General features: G+C 43.4%; 1 protein-coding gene across 1 annotated transcript; it reads right to left on the bottom strand.

The window, feature by feature from the left end:
• Positions 1 to 8,110: 8,110 nt before the first annotated feature.
• LOC139421924 (scavenger receptor class F member 2-like) lies at positions 8,111 to 17,928 on the bottom strand. The gene is made up of 11 exons (XM_071173060.1): positions 17,648 to 17,928; positions 17,174 to 17,223; positions 16,930 to 17,031; positions 15,860 to 16,379; positions 15,215 to 15,433; positions 14,619 to 14,747; positions 14,419 to 14,522; positions 14,107 to 14,221; positions 13,865 to 13,965; positions 13,433 to 13,579; positions 8,111 to 9,544 (listed from the first exon to the last, which is right to left on the bottom strand). The coding sequence occupies exons 1-11, from the start codon at positions 17,752 to 17,754 to the stop codon at positions 8,460 to 8,462; spliced, it is 2,679 nt and encodes an 892-aa protein (XP_071029161.1). The 5' UTR covers positions 17,755 to 17,928; the 3' UTR covers positions 8,111 to 8,459.
• Positions 17,929 to 18,358: the final 430 nt, after the last annotated feature.

Raw genomic sequence — 18,358 nt, 5'->3', positions numbered from 1 at the left:
CACAGGCAGCTGCCTTAATGCCCTACCCATATTCAATAATATTTAGGGAACAACTAAGTGCCTCTTTGCCATAGCCACCACAATCAGATCATTCCTTGAAAACTCACACCTGAAAAGGAAGTAGCTATGCTAGCAGACATTAGCTTATGCTGACTAGCTGGCTAGCATTTATTTATATTCAGACTTTCAGCTAGTGAGGTTGCTAGGTAGCTAACTGGGCTAGCCAGTGCCTAAATAGAATATACAGTGCCTTGCGAAAGTATTCGGCCCCCTTGAACTTTGCGACCTTTTGCCACATTTCAGGCTTCAAACATAAAGATATAAAACTGTATTTTTTTGTGAAGAATCAACAACAAGTGGGACACAATCATGAAGTGGAATGACATTTATTGGATATTTCAAACTTTTTTAACAAATCAAAAACTGAAAAATTGGGCATGCAAAATTATTCAGCCCCTTTACTTTCAGTGCAGCAAACTCTCTCCAGAAGTTCAGTGAGGATCTCTGAATGATCCAATGTTGACCTAAATGACTAATGATGATAAATACAATCCACCTGTGTGTAATCAAGTCTCCGTATAAATGCACCTGCACTGTGATAGTCTCAGAGGTCCGTTAAAAGTGCAGAGAGCATCATGAAGAACAAGGAACACACCAGGCAGGTCCGAGATACTGTTGTGAAGAAGTTTAAAGCCGGATTTGGATACAAAAAGATTTCCCAAACTTTAAACATCCCAAGGAGCACTGTGCAAGCGATAATATTGAAATGGAAGGAGTATCAGACCACTGCAAATCTACCAAGACCTGGCCGTCCCTCTAAACTTTCAGCTCATACAAGGAGAAGACTGATCAGAGATGCAGCCAAGAGGCCCATGATCACTCTGGATGAACTGCAGAGATCTACAGCTGAGGTGGGAGACTCTCTCCATAGGACAACAATCAGTCGTATATTGCACAAATCTGGCCTTTATGGAAGAGTGGCAAGAAGAAAGCCATTTCTTAAAGATATCCATAAAAAGTGTCGTTTAAAGTTTGCCACAAGCCACCTGGGAGACACACCAAACATGTGGAAGAAGGTGCTCTGGTCAGATGAAACCCAAATTGAACTTTTTGGCAACAATGCAAAACGTTATGTTTGGCGTAAAAGCAACACAGCTCATCACCCTGAACACACCATACCCACTGTCAAACATGGTGGTGGTAGCATCATGGTTTGGGCCTGCTTTTCTTCAGCAGGGACAGGGAAGATGGTTAAAATTGATGGGAAGATGGATGGAGCCAAATACAGGAGCATTCTGGAAGAAAACCTGATGGAGTCTGCAAAAGACCTGAGACTGGGACGGAGATTTGTCTTCCAACAAGACAATGATCCAAAACATAAAGCAAAATCTACAATGGAATGGTTAAAAAATAAACATATCCAGGTGTTAGAATGGCCAAGTTAAAGTCCAGACCTGAATCCAATTGAGAATCTGTGGAAAGAACTGAAAACTGCTGTTCACAAATGCTCTCCATCCAACCTCACTGAGCTCGAGCTGTTTTGCAAGGAGGAATGGGAAAAAATGTCAGTCTCTCGATGTGCAAAACTGATAGAGACATACCCCAAGCGACTTACAGCTGTAATCGCAGCAAAAGGTGGCGCTACAAAGTATTAACTTAAGGGGGCTGAATAATTTTGCACGCCCAATTTTTCAGTTTTTGATTTGTTAAAAAAGTTTGAAATATCCAATAAATGTCGTTCCACTTCATGATTGTGTCCCACTTGTTGTTGATTCTTCACACAAAAATACAGTTTTATATCTTTATGTTTGAAGCCTGAAATGTGGCAAAAGGTCGCAAAGTTCAAGGGGGCCGAATACTTTCGCAAGGCACTGTAGATTTTTCTATGGTGTTATTTGACTGTGTGTTTGTTTATCCCATGTGTAACTCTGTGTTGTTTGTGTCGCACTGCTTTGCTTTATCTTTGCCAGGTCGCAGTTGGAAAGGAGAACTTGTTCTCAACTGGCCTACCTGGTAAAATAAAGGTGAATTATCATGATCAACCAGAAAGGGGACACATTGAAGGGAGGGGATTCTTGCAACCAACATACTAACCTAACATATTACTACTTTACTTAAAAACAATTAAAAATATATATTTTTAAACTAGTGGATGATTTATCTTAAGATTTCCCTATAAATAAAAATATACAGTTGAAGTCGGAAGTTTACATACACCTTAGCCAAATACATCTAAACTCAGTTTTTCACAGTTTCTGACATTTAATCCTAGTAAAAAATCCCTGTTTTAGGTCAGTTAGGATCACCACTTTATTTTAAGAATGTGAAATGTCAGAATAATAGTAGAGATAATGATTTATTTCAGCTTTTATTTCTTTCATCACATTCCCAATGGGTCAGAAGTTTACATACACTCAATTAGTATTTGGTAGCATTGCCTTTAAATAGTTTAACTTGGGTAAAACATTTCGGGTAGACTTCCACAAGCTTCCCACAATAAGTTGGGTGAATTTTGGCCCATTCCTCCTGACAGACCTGGTGTAACGGAGTCAGGTTTGTAAGCCTCCTTGCTCGCACACACTTTTTCAGTTCTGCCCACAAATTTTCTATGGGATTGAGGTCAGGGCTTTGTGATGGCCACTCCAATACCTTGACTTTGTTGTCCTTAAGCCATTTTTCACAACTTTGTAAGTATACTTGGGGTCATTGTCCATTTGGAAGACCCATTTGCGACCAAGCTTTAACTTCCTGACTGATGTCTTGAGATGTTGCTTCAATATATCCACGTAATTTTCCTGCCTCATGATGCCATCTATTTTGTGAAGTGCACCAGTCCTTCTTGAATCAAAGCACCCCAACAACATGATGCTGCCACCCCTGTGCTTCACGGTTGGTATGGTGTCTTCGGCTTGCAAGCCTCTCCCTTTTCCCTCCAAACATAACAATGGTCATTATGGCCAAACAGTTCTATTTTTGTTTCATCAGACCAGAGGATATTTCTCCAAAAAGTACGATCTTAGTCTCCATGTGCAGTTGCAAACTGTAGTCTGGCCTTTTGTGGCGGTTTTGGAGCAGTGGCTTCTCCCTTGCTGAGCGGCCTTTCAGGTTATGTCGATATAGGCCTCGTTTTACTGTGAATATAGATACTTTTGTACTTGTTTCCTCCAGCATCTTCCGAAGGTCCTTTGCTGTTGTTCTGAGATTGATTTGCACTTTTCGCACCAAAGTACATTCATCTCTAGGAGACAGAACGCGTCTCCTTCCTGAGCGGTATGATGGCTGTGTGGTCCCATGGTGTTTATACTTGTGTACTATTGCTTTTACAGATGAATGTGGTACCTTCAGGCATTTGGAAATTTTGCCCAAGGATGAACCAGACTTGTGGAGGTCTACATTTATAAGTGAAATAATCTGTCTGTAAACAATTGTTGGAAAAATGACTTGTGTCATGCACAAAGTATATGTCCTAACTGACTTGCCAAAACTATAGTTTGATAACAAGAAATTAGTGGAGTGTATGTAACCTAAGTGTATGTAAACTCCCGACTTCAACTGTATATACATACAGTACCGGTCCAAAGTTTGGACACCTAATCATTCAAGGGCTTTTCTTTATTTTTTACTATTTTTTACATTGTATAATAATATTGATGACATCAAAACTATGGAATAAAACATATGGAAGCATGTAGTAACCAAAAAAGTGTTATACAAATAAAAATATATGATATATTTGAGATTATTCAAAGTAGCCACCCTTGCCTTGATAACAGCTTTGCACACTCTTGACATTCTCTCAACCAGCTTCATGTGATAGTCACCTGGAATGCATTTCAATTAACAGGTGTGCATTGTTAAAAGTTAATTTGTGGAATTTCTTTACTTCTTAATGTGTTTAAGCCAATCAGTTGTGTTGTGACAAGGTAGGCGTGGTATACAGAAGATAGCCCTATTTGGTAAAAGACCCAGACTTAGCCAGCATGGCTACCACAGCATTCTGCAGCGATATGCCATCCCATCTGGTTTGCACTTAGTGGGACTATCATTTGTTTTTCAACAGGACAGTGACACAACACACCTCCAGGCTTTGCAAGAGCTATTTTACCAAGAAGGAGAGTGATGGATTGCTGCATCAGATGACCTGGCCTCCACAATCACCTGACCTCAACCCAATTGAGATGGTTTGGTATGAGTTGGACTGCAGAGTGAAGGAAAAGCAGCCAGCTAGTGCTCAGCATATGTGGGAACTCCTTCAAGACTGTTGGAAAAACATTCCAGGTGAAGCTGGTTGAGAGAATGCCAAGAGTGTGCCTATTTAAGATTACTCTGATGTTTTTCGTACGATGTACCCAATGATTAATGAAAACTTGCAGTGTCCTCATTGGGGTTTTATGGACGTGTTTAAAGCGTCTTATTTATACACTTTTGTAGTGTTTGTGAGATGCATATATTTGGTAGCACTTATTTGTTTTTCCTTTACCTCCAACCCCTTTCCATGCGTGGAACAGATGTGGGTGGGGCTAGGTCTACATAAGGGTGATCATTTTAAAAAAATTCACAAAAACTCTGACGAAGGCCGTGAGGCCAATACGTAAGCTTATTAAATATCAGTGATACTACCAAGAGCAGTGTGCGGTTTCCTTTTTCCTTGATCTTGTTCAACTGTTGCCATGCACCTGCAAAGAGATTGCTCAGATGTGCCAGTGCCTTTTGAATTTCATGAAAACAAGCATGAAATAAGTTGCAAAATGAATAGGAAATATAGTCAAGATGTTGACAAGGTTATAGATAATTTAAATAATAATGATTGTGTCCTTCAAACTTTGCTTTCGTCAAAGAATCCTCTGTTGGCAGCAATTACAGCCTTGCAGACCTTTGGCATTCTAGTTGTCAATTTATTGAGGTAATCTGAAGAGATTTCACCCCATGCTCCCTGAAGCACCTCCCACAAATTGGATTGGCTTGATGGGCATTTCGTACTTACTATACGGTCAAACTGCTCCCAAAACATCTCAATAGGGTTGAGATCCGGTGACTGTGCTGGGCACTCCATTATAGACAGAATACCAGCTGGAGCTGAGCTTTGGGTCATTGTCCTGTTGTAGGAGGAAATTGGCTCCAATTAAGCGCCGTCCACAGGGTATGGCATGGCGTTGCAAAATGGAGTGATTGCCTTCCTTCTTCAAGATCCCTTTTACCCTGTCCAAATCTCCTGCTTTACCACCACCAAATCACCCTGAGACCATCACGTTGCCTCCACCATGGTTGACAGATGGCGTCAAGCATTCTTCCAGCATCTTTTCATTTTAACTGTGTCTCACGAATGTTCTTCTTTGTGATCAGAACACTTCAAACTTAGATTTGTCTGTCCATAACACTTTTTTTCCCCAATCTTCCTCTGTCCAGTGTGTTCTTTTGCCCATTTTAATATTTTATTTTTATTAGCCAGTTTGAGATATGGCTTTTTCTTTGCAACTCTGCCTGGAAGACCAGTATGCCAGAGTCACCTCTTCACTGTTGACGTTGAGACTGGTGTTTTGCGGACACTATTTAATGAAGCTGCCAGTTGAGGACTTGTGAGGCTTCTGTTTCTCAATCTAGACACTCTAACGTACTTGTCCTATTTCTTGCTCAGTTGTGCACCGGGGCCTCCCACTCCTCTTTCTATTCTGGTTAGAGACAGTTTGCGCTGTTTCTCAATCTAGACTTCTTTAATAAGCACACAGTTTTCAGCTGTGATAACATAATTGTAAACACTCTAACGTAAACTTGTCCTATATTCTTGCTCAGTCCGTGCACCGGGGCTCCAGCTCCCACTCCTCAGTTTCTATTCTGGACTTAGACTGGCGGCACAGGTTTGCGCTGGCGGCTCCTGGCATTCTGTGAAGGGAGTAGTACACAGCGTTCTACGAGATCTTCCGTTTTTTGGCAATTTCTCGCTTGGAATAGCCTTCCTTTTCCCAGAACAAGAATAGACTGACGAGTTTCAGAAGAAAGTTATTTGTTTTTGGCCATTTTGAGCCTGTAGTCGAACCCACAAATGCTGATGCTCCAGATACTCAACTAGTCTAAAGAAGGACAGTTTTATTGCTTCTTTAATAAGCACACAGTTTTCAGCTGTGATAACATAATTGTAAACAGGTTTTCTAATGATCAATTAGCCTTTTAAAATAATAAACTTGGATTAGCTAACACAACGTGCCATTGGAAAACAGGAGTAATGGTTGCTGATAATGGGCCTCTGTACGCCTATGCAGATATTCCATTTAAAAAATCAGCCTTTTCCAGCTACAATAGTCATTTACAACATTAACAATGTCTACACTGTATTTCTGATCAATTTGATGTTATTTTAATGGACAATTTTGTTTTGCTTTTATTTTAAAAACAAGGACATTTCTAAGTGACCACAAACGTTTGAACGGTAGTGTATTTTAAATTTGTTTAACACTTTTTACTACATGATTCATAGTGTTGATGTCTTCACTATTATTCTACAATGTAGAAAATAGTAAAGATTAGAAAAACCCTTGAATGAGTAGGTGTGTACAAACTTTTGACTGGTACCGTATGTGAGTGTGTGTGTGTGTGTGTGTGTGTGTGTGTGTGTGTGTGTGTGTGTGTGTGTGTGTTGTGTGTGTGTGTTGTGTGTGTGTGTGGTGTGTGGTGTGTGGTGTGTGTGAGTGAGTGAGTGTGTGTGTGTGTGTGTGTGTGTGTGTGTGTGTGTGTAAAAATAGATGTAATTTAATTGGATTATATCCACAGCTGTTTCTAAATGACAATGTTTTTTGATAAATTTACCTCAGGATTTTTTGAAAATCTGGGAATTTAGGGAAAGTTACCAGATTTTTGAAACCCTGAACTCTGATCGTGTCTGTTCATTCTGGGTCGTTTTATGGCTGTTTGTTTCGAATCATGAAATTTCATGATGTCTGCATTTTCCATTCCTGTTTCAGCAAACAGTAAATGAAAAGAACATGTTGTAGCCTACACAGAAGGTCCACAATGTCCCATTCATACCACAGTGAGTATAGACTAGACACTTACAAACAGGTAATCATGCCCATAGAAAAGTCCTGCCAATTGCTTGCGGTGTGATATACAGTCCTTTTGGAGCCATGGCCCATATCCAAAGAACATTCATTTATGCTAATTTTCAGAAAAATACAATTATCAATGAATGATCCTGTACCGTCTTGGCATTCAAAAGACATTAAGACAACAATTTCAACCATATTTAGGTAACAACTTTTATTTGTTACTGTGGTCTAGTTTTCCAATTAGGCCTTTCTGACATTTAGGTGTTATATCACTCTAGGTTTTCTGCTTTGCTTAGCAGAAAATATTAGCTTTTTTCCTCAACTCCAGCGATGTAATGGCTACCAGATGTTAATGCTTTCATAGGGTGTCTATGGTAGCCACTGTCTCCCAATAGTATTCTGGGACATGGTTGAGTTGGCAGTTGCTTCTCAATGCTTGGCATTCCGTTATGGACCAAGCTCCAGGGAGATGTTTAAACAGGCAGTCAAAACATAATTCTAGTCCTCATCCCACCACTAGGCCCCATACTTTTTCCACAGTAAAACTTATAGAATTAAATAATGATGCAATAGCACCTATGCATGCAGCCATGCACCCATTCATGTCTTGAAAGCATCAATATGATCAACCTTTCACAACAAGGCAGCTGGTCATCTGCCAATCTTACTGTGTGACTTATGTTAAATAACTTATTTTCAGGACCTTGTTGCTCTTAAATGGGTCTTTGCTTTGTCTGAGAGTCCTGAGAGCGAATGAGAGATGTTCCTGTCTAAGCAGGTCACAGCATGGATTCAGGATGACCGGCACCAACAGTCTGTAATCAATTAAACACCATCTGATCTTCTGTAGCCTTTATAGCTGCATCAAAGTCTACCATTCCTCCCAAAACTGCACACACAACTGCAGCACATGTGTCAGACAGCCACAGGGCCCTCAACACAGACCCCAAGCTGTTCTACCATCAACACAACGCACCTCTTGTTTGTCTGAGGCCCTGATGTGGCTTCACAGTTCTGGGCAGTGGGATCGGCTTTCCAACTTAAAACATTTAGGAGATGCAAATTCCAGGTTTTTGGGGTGTCTTGTTTATTCAATATGAACAAATTAGCAAATGTTGGGTACAATAATGACGATTGATCAAGGTAAATAAGTATTCAGACCTCCTAGCACTCACTGTTATACAATACATTGATTTGAGAATAGCTATGGTGAAGGAAAATAAAAAGTTAAAATAGAAAGACTACTGCATTATATCATAACATTTCTCAAGATGAAAAACACCCACAGAAGGGAAAATATTCCATCGATATTCGATTTGGTGCAAAACACAATTAAACAAATGTGTCCCAAAAAATATTTCAGACATCTCAACATGTGCGTTGTTTTCTCAGAATTGAAAATCAACAACACTGACCACACTAACTTGCAGCCTGAGGTGGCATCACTGCAACCCTTGGAGCAATAGTCTTTGTTTTTGAGTCTATATTTCCTTCCTTGTTTTTTTTCCGAGGAGGCTTTGTCATTGGGGCCTTCTTTACTGTGGAGTCTCCCTTCTCTGAACTGCTTTCAGAGTCCTGTTTCTCTGGGATTTTGGCTTCTTTAGATGGCATATCTGGCAGAGGCTTCTGTGAACTAGCGGATGTGGGAAGCAGAACCTTTGCTCCAGTCCTCTGGGGCAAGGTGGGCTTCTTTCCATGGGCCTGGAGGTGAGACAGGCTCTCCTCACAGCAGCCGGTCTCACTCCTGTTCAGGCTCTGAGTCTTCTCCTTCAGCTGAGCAGCTAAGAGAGAGGCTGCCTCCGAGTGTATGTTCAGTTGGTTAACCTCCCTGTTTAGGGATAAACTGGGGCTCTTCTCTGCGGACTCTCTTTGGATTTCAGGCTTCCGGTCAGCACGGAAGTTGCCCATTTTCCTGAGGACACTCTGCACTGCCCCGTTGATGTGCTCTATCTGCAACATACCAGATCTGCTTTTAGTTGGCTTCTTCTCCCCTTGGAAGCCAGCCCCATCTGTACATGCAGACTCTGCGGCATTGGGAGCTTGCTGCTTGCTGGCTTTCTTCCTGGAACTCGTTTTCTCCTCAGCCACAGTCTTTTCCTGACTTATATTATTATGTTTCGGCCCAGGAGATGCATGGACCCAGGATAGCTTTGGCTTTGTGGAGGGGTCTGGTGGTCGAGGTTTAGCCCTCTCAGCAGCTGTAGGCTTTCCATTGTCTTTGACGGTGTTTGACACTACACTGTTCTCCTTGCTGGACTGCTGGGGTGGCTGCGGAGCATGGGCCCGGAGGCGGATGCTGTTGGCTGACTCTGTGCCACTGCAGGAGCCCTCATTCTCTGAGGACTTCTGGAGTGGCAGCTCACTGGTGTTAACTGAGACCTGCATAGTCATGGCCATGTTCTCCGGCAATGTGTCTACCTCAGAGATATCATCATAATCAGCCAGTACTCTAGTCTCTGTTGTGTCGATTCTGTTCCCTTTATTTTTGTTCTGTTCTCCAGGTTCTAGAGAGAGGAGAAAGTTCAAACGACAATCATGTTCTTTTCAAATAAATAAACGATAAGCAGAATCAGACTCCTCTTTCAAACCTAAGATGTTGAGGAAATAAAAAACAATGCTCTGGGAATGTTTTAAATGCTGTATTTCCTGTTGATGTTTACTCTTGAAACTAGGGCCTTAATTGGATGACATGGCAGCAGATTAGTAATTGTATTTCCGGTAGATCAGCTTTAATAGTGCAGATAGATTGTGGCTTCCATCAATGTAATTGTCTGTATCATTTCCAATCCCCCATATATATTTTTTTAAATACATATACACATATATACACTGCTCAAAAAAATAAAGGGAACACTTAAACAACACAATGTAACTCCAAGTCAATCACACTTCTGTGAAATCAAACTGTCCACTTAGGAAGCAACACTGATTGACAATACATTTCACATGCTGTTGTGCAAATGGAATAGACAACAGGTGGAAATTATAGGCAATTAGACACCCCCGATAAAGGAGTGGTTCTGCAGGTGACTACAGACCACTTCTCAGTTTCTATGCTTCCTGGCTGTCACGTTCTGACCTTTATTTCCTTTGTTTTGTAGTTATTTAGTATGGTCAGGGCGTGAGTTGGGTGGGCAGTCTATGTTTGATTTTCTATGATTTGGGATTTCTATGTTTCGGCCTAGTATGGTTCTCAATCAGAGGCAGGTGTCATTAGTTGTCTCTGATTGAGAATCATACTTAGGTAGCCTGGGTTGCACTGTTTGTTTGTGGATGATTGTCTATGTTAGTGGCTTGTGTCAGCACAGGTCTAATTTGTAGCTTCACGGTCGTTATTTGTTTATTGTTTTGTATGCAGTGTTCAGTACTTTCTTTATTAAATATTCACAATGAACACATACCACACCACGTTTTGGTCCTCTGATCCTTCTCGCCTCTCCTCTTCAGATGAAGAGGAGGACGACCGTGACACTGGCTGATGTTTTGGTCACTTTTAAATGCTGCCGGTGCTTTCACTCTAGTGGTAGCATGAGACGGAGTCTACAACCCACACAAGTGGCTCAGGTAGTGCAGCTCATCCAGGATGGCACATCAATGGGAGCTGTGGCAAGAAGGTTTGCTGTGTCTGCGTAGTGTCCAGAGCATGGAGGCGCTACCAGGAGACAGGCCAGTACATCAGGAGACATGGAGGAGGCAGTAGGAGGGCAACAACCCAGCAGCAGGACCGCTACCTCCGCCTTTGTGCAAGGAGGAGCAGGAGGAGCACTGCCAGAGCCCTGCAAAATGACCTCCAGCAGGCCACAAATGTACATGTGTCTGCTCAAACGGTCAGAAACAGACTCCATGAGGGTGGTATGAGGGCCCGACGTCCACAGGTGGGGGTTGTGCTTACAGCCCAACGCCGTGCAGGACGTTTGGCATTTGCCAGAGAACACCAAGATTGGCAAATTCGCCACTGGCCCCCTGTGCTCGTCACAGATGAACCAAAGGCTCTCCATGGTCAGGGTTTGACAGTACCCCCCCCCCCCCCCCAAAGGTGCGGACTCCGGCCGCAAAACCTGAAACCAAATGTTGAGGGTGGGGGGGGGGGGGGGTGACTAGTGTTGGTGGCAACTAGTGTTGGTGGCGGTGCCTGTGCCGGTCGTAGCCCCCGCCCAGACCCTGGATCCGGCCATCGCGCCGGGCTGAACGCCATGCCTGGACTGGGCATCGGCGCAAAGGAGGACTCCGGGCATGGAGCTGGGTTGGACGCCGTGCCTGGACTGGGCACCGGCACAGAGGAAGGCTCTGGCCATGGAGCTGGGTTGGCCGCCGTGCCTGGACTGGGCACCGGTGCAGAGGAAGGCTCCGGCCTTGGAGCTGGACTGGATGCCGTGCCTGCACTGGGCACCGGCGCAGAGGAAGGCTCCTGCCCAGGAGCTGTACTGGGCACCACTCCTGGACTCTCCGGACCATTGACCGTTACAGGAAGCTCCGGGCCGTTGATTGTCCCGGGAAGCTCCGGGCTGTTTACCATGCCTGTTAGCTCCGGACCGTTGACCGTCACAGAAGGCTCCGGACCATTGAACGCCGCCTGGAGGTTCCGGACCGTTGACCGTAGCTGGAGGTTCCGGACCGTTGACCGTCGCTGGAGGTTCCGGACCGTTGACCGTCGCTGGAGGTTCCGGACCATTGACCGTCGCTGGAAGTTCCGGACCGTTGACCGTCGTTGAAGGTTCTGGACCGTGGACCATCATTGGAGGTTCTGGACCGTTGACCGTCATTGGAGGTTCTGGACCGTTGACCGTCGTTGGAGGTTCCGGACCGTGGACCGTCGTTGGAGGTTCCGGGACCGCGAAACGTCGCCGGAAGCTCTGGACTGGGAACCGTTGCCGGAAGCTTTGGACTGTGAATGCGCACTGGAGGCCTAGTGCGTGGAGCTGGCACAGGTGGCACTGGACTGGTGACACGCACCTCAGGGCGAGTGCAAGGACCAGGCACAGGACGTACCGGACTGAGGACACGCACTTCAGGGCGAGTGCGAGGGGCTGAAAAAGGACGTACCAGACTGGGGAGGCGCACTGGAGGCCTGATGCGTGGAGCCGGTACAGGTGGCACTGGACTGGTGACACGCACTTCAGGGAGAGTGCGGGGAGCTGGCACAGGATGTACCGTACTGGGAAGGCGCACTGGAGGCCAGATGCGTGAAACCGGTGCAGATGGCACTGGACTTGTGTCACGCTCTTCCGCACGCCTGTGCTGCAGCATTCTCATCGCGACCACCTCTCTCCGGAATCTTTCATCAAATTCCTCCTCCGACTCCCAAACAGGCTCTGGCACTCTTCGCTGCTCAACCGCCAGCTCCATGTGCCCCCCCACAAAAAATTATTGGGGTTTCTGTGGCCGTGGTCCCCGTCGTCGCTGTCCCCCTATGCTCCTTGGCGACTCCCACAAAGGAAGGGTCTCGTTTCCTCTCATTGTCCTCCCAAGTCCAAAACTCCCTTATCTCATTTTCACACTGCTTGGTCCTTTGTTGGTGGGATATTCTGTCACGAACGTGTGGAGAGACGGACCAAGGCACAGTGTGATTGGAGTTCCACATCTTTATTTTTAGTGAAACTTAAAACAAACCAAGAAACAAACAATGATCGTGCGGTACTGAGGTGCAACATGCACTCACTCAAAAACAATATCCCACAAAGCAGGTGGGAACAGGGAACCCTTAAGTATGATCCACAATTAGAAACAACGATAATCAGCTGCCTCTAATTGGGAACCATACTCAATCCCAAAACATAGAAACAAAATGACTAGAACACCCCCCTAGTCACGCTCTGACCTAAACATCATGGAGAACCAAAGGCTCTCCATGGTCAGGGTGTGACACATAATATGGACTTGGTCCACCCCTACCTTGTCACAACACCAACTGATTGGCTCAAATACATTAAGAAGGAAAGAAATTCCACAAATTAACTTTTAACAAGGCATACCTGTTAAATGAAATGAATTCCAGGTGACTACCTCATGAAGCTGGTTGAGAATGCCAAGAGTGTGCAAAGCTGTCATCAAGGCAAAGGGTAGCTACTTTGAATAATCTAAAATCTAAAATATATTTTGAACACTTTTTTGGTTACTACATGATTCCTACATGATTCCATATAGTAGTAAAAGTAGTAGTACTACTTGCACAAACTCATTTGCTAGTAGAAAATAGTAAAAATAAAGAAAAACTCTTGAATGAGTAGGTGTGTCCAAACTTTTGACTGATACTGTATATATTATTATTTTCCCCTAACCCTACCACCACTCCCCTAATTGGAGTAAACTAATGGACAACAACAGAGGGGTTTTTAATGCAGCATGCAGTATCATCCAGGAGTGACAGGGAAGATTTAGTTTGTGACACTCACCGTCAGGGACAGCATAGACATGTCCATCCTCTGTGGTCTCTACGGAAGTGGAGGCTCGGGACAACCCGCAGGTGGTGGGTTGCTCCACTGCGGAGGGGGGCTCGATGAAACTACAGTTGAAAGTATTCTCATGGTCATGGTGGGACACTGTGGAGAACAGAAACAGAGCTTCTAACCCTTAGAACCTACATCCACTAAAGATTTGTACTTATCTGTTGACAATGATAAGACACTGAACTCACTGTCACAGCCATTCAGAGAGAAAGCAAAGCAAAATACCAAGGATAAAGGATGCTACTTTGAATATATTGGAATTTGGCTGGTTTATCATCAATCATGCGAACCCGGTGAAAACACACATTAACATGGATGTTAAACAATGAACAGCAAGTATGACAGAAATGCAAATGAGTTTGTGCAAGTAGTATGTACCATCAACTTTGGGTAGCTTCTGCCGTCTCAGTGGGATGCAAGGAAGCTTAGAGCTGATTCGTGTAAACCCTTCACAGAGTCTTTTGGATTTTTTCTCATGGCTTAAAGCAAACAACAGACAAACAAAACAAGCAGTAAAGTCTGAGTTTAAATCCATCCAATGTGACAATATCTCATGATGTACTGTGCCCAATACAAACAACAAAGAATCTGTGTTTTCATTGTGTTTCCACTTGACTTACTCGTTCTGTTTGTTCTGTCTACAGATACAGCAGCAACACAACAAGGAGAGGAGCAGGGGGAGGAGACAGGTGACCAGCACCCCTGCTGCCATCACACCCATCCTCTGGTTAGGCTCTGTTCAAAGAGCAGAGGTCACTAATCTGTCATCATTGCCACAGAATAAACATATTTTCTAAAATAAATATTGTCCCTAAGTGTTTTTATGGCGGATACATACGTTACTAATAAGCTTTCTGGAAAAAGCATACATGTACATTACTCTTTTTTTCCCTCATCACATAACATACGTCTGTTTCAGGAAAGGTTCTTACGTAGGTTGCATGCTCCAGTCACTGTGTTGCAGTTGTTGTCATGGCAGGAACAGATCTGGGCACAGTTAACCCCATACTGACCCTCTGAACAGCTCACATTACAGCTGCATAGGAAAGAGAGGCAAACGACATGGCTGAAAACTTCATTGGGCAATATGCTCTTTGCACTATTTTTGCATGTTGAAATGTTTTGCACTCACTAGGCACCAGAGAAGCCAGGGTCACAGAGACACTCTCCTGTAGCGAAGTGACACATCCCATTGAAACAGCTGTTGCAGTTATTGACACAGTTCTCTCCATAGGTTCCATTCAGGCACTTGAGCTCACATCTGTAAAGACAAAAATGATTGAAAAAACTCAGAGATTATATAATTTCCTTCTCATAATTTCTCTACAATCATCTACATTTGATTATTCAAATTAAATCAAATGTTATTGGTCACATACACATGGTTAGAAGATGTTATTGCGAGTGTACCAAAAGGCTTGTGCTTCTAGTTCCGACAGTGCAGTAATATCTAACAACTAATCTAACAATTACACAACAACCACCTAATACACACAAATCTAAGTAAATGGATGGAATAAGAATACATACATATAAATATCGATGAGCAATGACAGAGTGGTACACTTGTAGGCAAGATGCAATAGATGGTATAAAAATACAGTATATACATATGGGATGAGTAATGCAACGTATGTAAACATTATTAATGTGGCATTATTAAAGTGACTAGTGATCTATTTATTAAAGATGATGAATGTGACAGGAAGCTCATAATCCTATTCCTACCGATCACCCATCCAACCAGGGTTGCAGTGGGGGCAATTTCCGTCGATGCGGTTGCAGAAGTGTCCATCTTTGCAGGGTGAGCACACGTCCTCGCAGTTTCCACCAAAGAACCCAGGAGCACACATCTGGTCACACCTGGTGCCATTCCAACCGCGTTCACATGCAACGCAACGTCCCTCTGCCACCTTGCAGGGCTGTTGGCCTTTACAGTGTCCACACCTGGAAGAACAGTAAGACCAAGTCCTCAGTAACATTATAACACAACATGAATAGCATGGACTAACTCAACTCATAACTGTCATATGCATGCTAAACTAGTGTTTCCAAATGGTTGGTTTCCTTATAGCTTCTGCCACAGGCTTTCAGCCAAGGCTAGTTCCCTTGTTGCTAGAAACTGGATTGCGGCCATAGGTATTGGTTTTGGTTGCCAACAGCTTTAGGTGGCCAAAAAACTCTAGGTGGGTCACAGCTCAAAACAGTTTGTCAATCACATTCAATTTGACAGCTTCACCACATGTCTACCACAATGGGCACAGTACAGCAGACTGAAAGAGAAAAGAGCAAAGACATGTTTGTCTTATCCAGCTAATTAACCTCTGTGGTTCCAACTAAGTTATCTTTGTCCAACACAGCTGTGTCACAAACCTGTTTCTGCAATTCTGTCCGTAGAACCCAGCTGGACACGGCTCCCTGCAAAACCTCCCTCTGAATCCTGGCCTGCAGGTGCACGATCCATCCGCCTGGTTACAGCGTCCATGGATACACTTACACATGTGCTCGCAGTGAGTACCCCACAAACGCTGTCGACACCTGCAGCGCCCGGTGAGCTGGTCACACGGAGAACCGTTGCAGGCACACTGAGCACCACAGTTCCTCCCATACCAGCCGGGGTTGCAGTGGCACTGGCCCGTTCCCACATCACACACAGAGTTGATGCTGCAGTGACAGTTGGTGGAGCACTGGGAGCCCCAGAAGCCTGCGTAGCACGTACAAGCGCCTGTCTCCTGGTTGCATTGGCCCTTCTGGCAATCACAGGCTCTCTCACAGTTTGGCCCCCAGCGATTAGGGTTACAGGTGCAGGCCCCAGTGACATCCTCGCAACTCCCATTGGGATGGCAGTCACACTTACCCCTACAGTCAGGTCCCCAGAACTGGGACGGACATTCTACAGGGAGGATGAAAGGCAAATATGTATCAATAATGAGATCATTTGTGTACTAAGTTCTCTCTGGACGTAGGCTACGTAGTTCTGAGTAGTAGGCTACCTGGACTGGCTGTATGTGAAAATGACTAGTGTTAACACATTAACTCTACCTTTAAATAAATGTCAAAATTACATTTAAAAGGGGCAATCTGCAGTTGCTACATCCATTTTTGGACTTACAAATTAATGACATGTACCCATTGATTATTGAAGAATATAACTTATTAATGCCTCAGGAGCTTAGTTCAGCTGTTGTACCCCATCAGAACCCAAAATATAAGCTTGTTTTACTCCAATGCTTGTAAACAGAGTAAATGTAAACAAACATTATATAGCCTCAAAACCAGGTTAAAACTATACTTTTTGGATTGTCAGTCCATGTATCTATAGCTCTGTCTATGAATTGGAGAGTGTTCACATTTCTCCAGCCCCATCCCTAAGCTTTTTGATATTGTTTCAACAGCTGATTACCGCTTTATTGATTGCTGTGAGGTAGTAACAGGATACTTACTCATGTCACAAGTGGCTCCAAAATAACCAGAACGACAGCGGCATTCGTTGGGTCGCACACAAACTTCATTCACTTTGCAGGTGAAGTTACTCTCACAAATTGCTGAAGGAAAACAATTGAGCGAGTTAGTTCACATTAAATGGTTATGCTTTTAGAAATGAAAGAGGAAATGGTTGTGAAGTCTACTTCCAATGATCGGACTCAGGTTTGTTAATTCCTATAAAAGAGGCGTTCAACTACTCACGTATTAAGCACTCATCTCCTTGCTGTGCGAAGCCACTACAGCATTGGAGCCTGGCAGATATGGGAGGGAGAAACAAATGATCTGTATTTGATTCATATAATCTAACGTCATTTAACTCTTTCTATCAAAACTAATATTATGATCACATTTCAATCATGACAGATAGTCTAATAAATCTAAATATTAAACATGATCCTAATCACGTTGAGATGCAAATCGGTCACAGCATTCAACGTGCAGGGAATTACTGGCACAAAGAAAAAACAAGGCAGTAGACCAAATAAGTGGAGATCTGAGGAAGGTTACAGTATCTGTGTGTAGAAGGGCTTGGGTATTCAGAAAATATCAAACTATGTCGAAAAAATATATATGCATGTTTATCTACCTTCACTGACTTGAATCAGGCTGCTGTAATAGTTTTGTCCATCAATGTCAAGCCTAAAACTTATTTAAAACAGGGACACAATCACTTACCCAGCTTCGCATACATTTCTACCTCTGGGATTTAGTTCTTGGCTGTAAATCCAAAAAAAGAAGAAATTTAGAAGCACAATTACGAAGACATTTCTGGTTGTTTCCATGTTGTGATGAACACCATCCCTCCAAGGGCTTTCCCGTGGAATTATGTCTGAGTTTCTTCCAAAAAGCACTGAAACTATTTTTCTATGTTGTCCAAAAAGTTACCCATCCAGAGGGTGGCGGTATGCTCTAGTAAATGAAGTAGCCTACTGGTAGGCTGTTAGCACAAAGTCTGTGCTTCAATGACAATTTGCAAATTCGGTATGAAGAAGTAATGGGAAAAAGGTGTAAACATCTCGGAGACCTCCCCAATGCAACTACATCACCAACTCCCCACCCTCCAGTAAAACAGACTACCATATGAAAACCTGGTCAGTTACAGAGCAGATTCAGTACTTAGTCAATGGCTCTCTCTGTTGTTGAAAATAGGAAGTAGCACATTCTCACAGTACACATACACTATGTCTATGGTCGGATGGATGACAACTAGTTTAACATTTCTTTGGGCCTTGTAGGCATATGTATTGACTTGGGTGAAGTGTTATCTCAAACACAAAAATCCTTTGTGCATAAATGGTTGCATAAATCTGGCTCCCAGACAGTATTGAATTGTAGGATAAATAAACCCATTGATTGCTGTACTTTCTTTCAGGCAGGAGATACCAT

This window comes from Oncorhynchus clarkii, chromosome 12 (assembly GCF_045791955.1).
Source record: "Oncorhynchus clarkii lewisi isolate Uvic-CL-2024 chromosome 12, UVic_Ocla_1.0, whole genome shotgun sequence".
In the NCBI taxonomy this organism is placed as follows: domain Eukaryota; kingdom Metazoa; phylum Chordata; class Actinopteri; order Salmoniformes; family Salmonidae; genus Oncorhynchus; species Oncorhynchus clarkii.
This window is presented reverse-complemented; position numbering and strand designations above follow the sequence as displayed.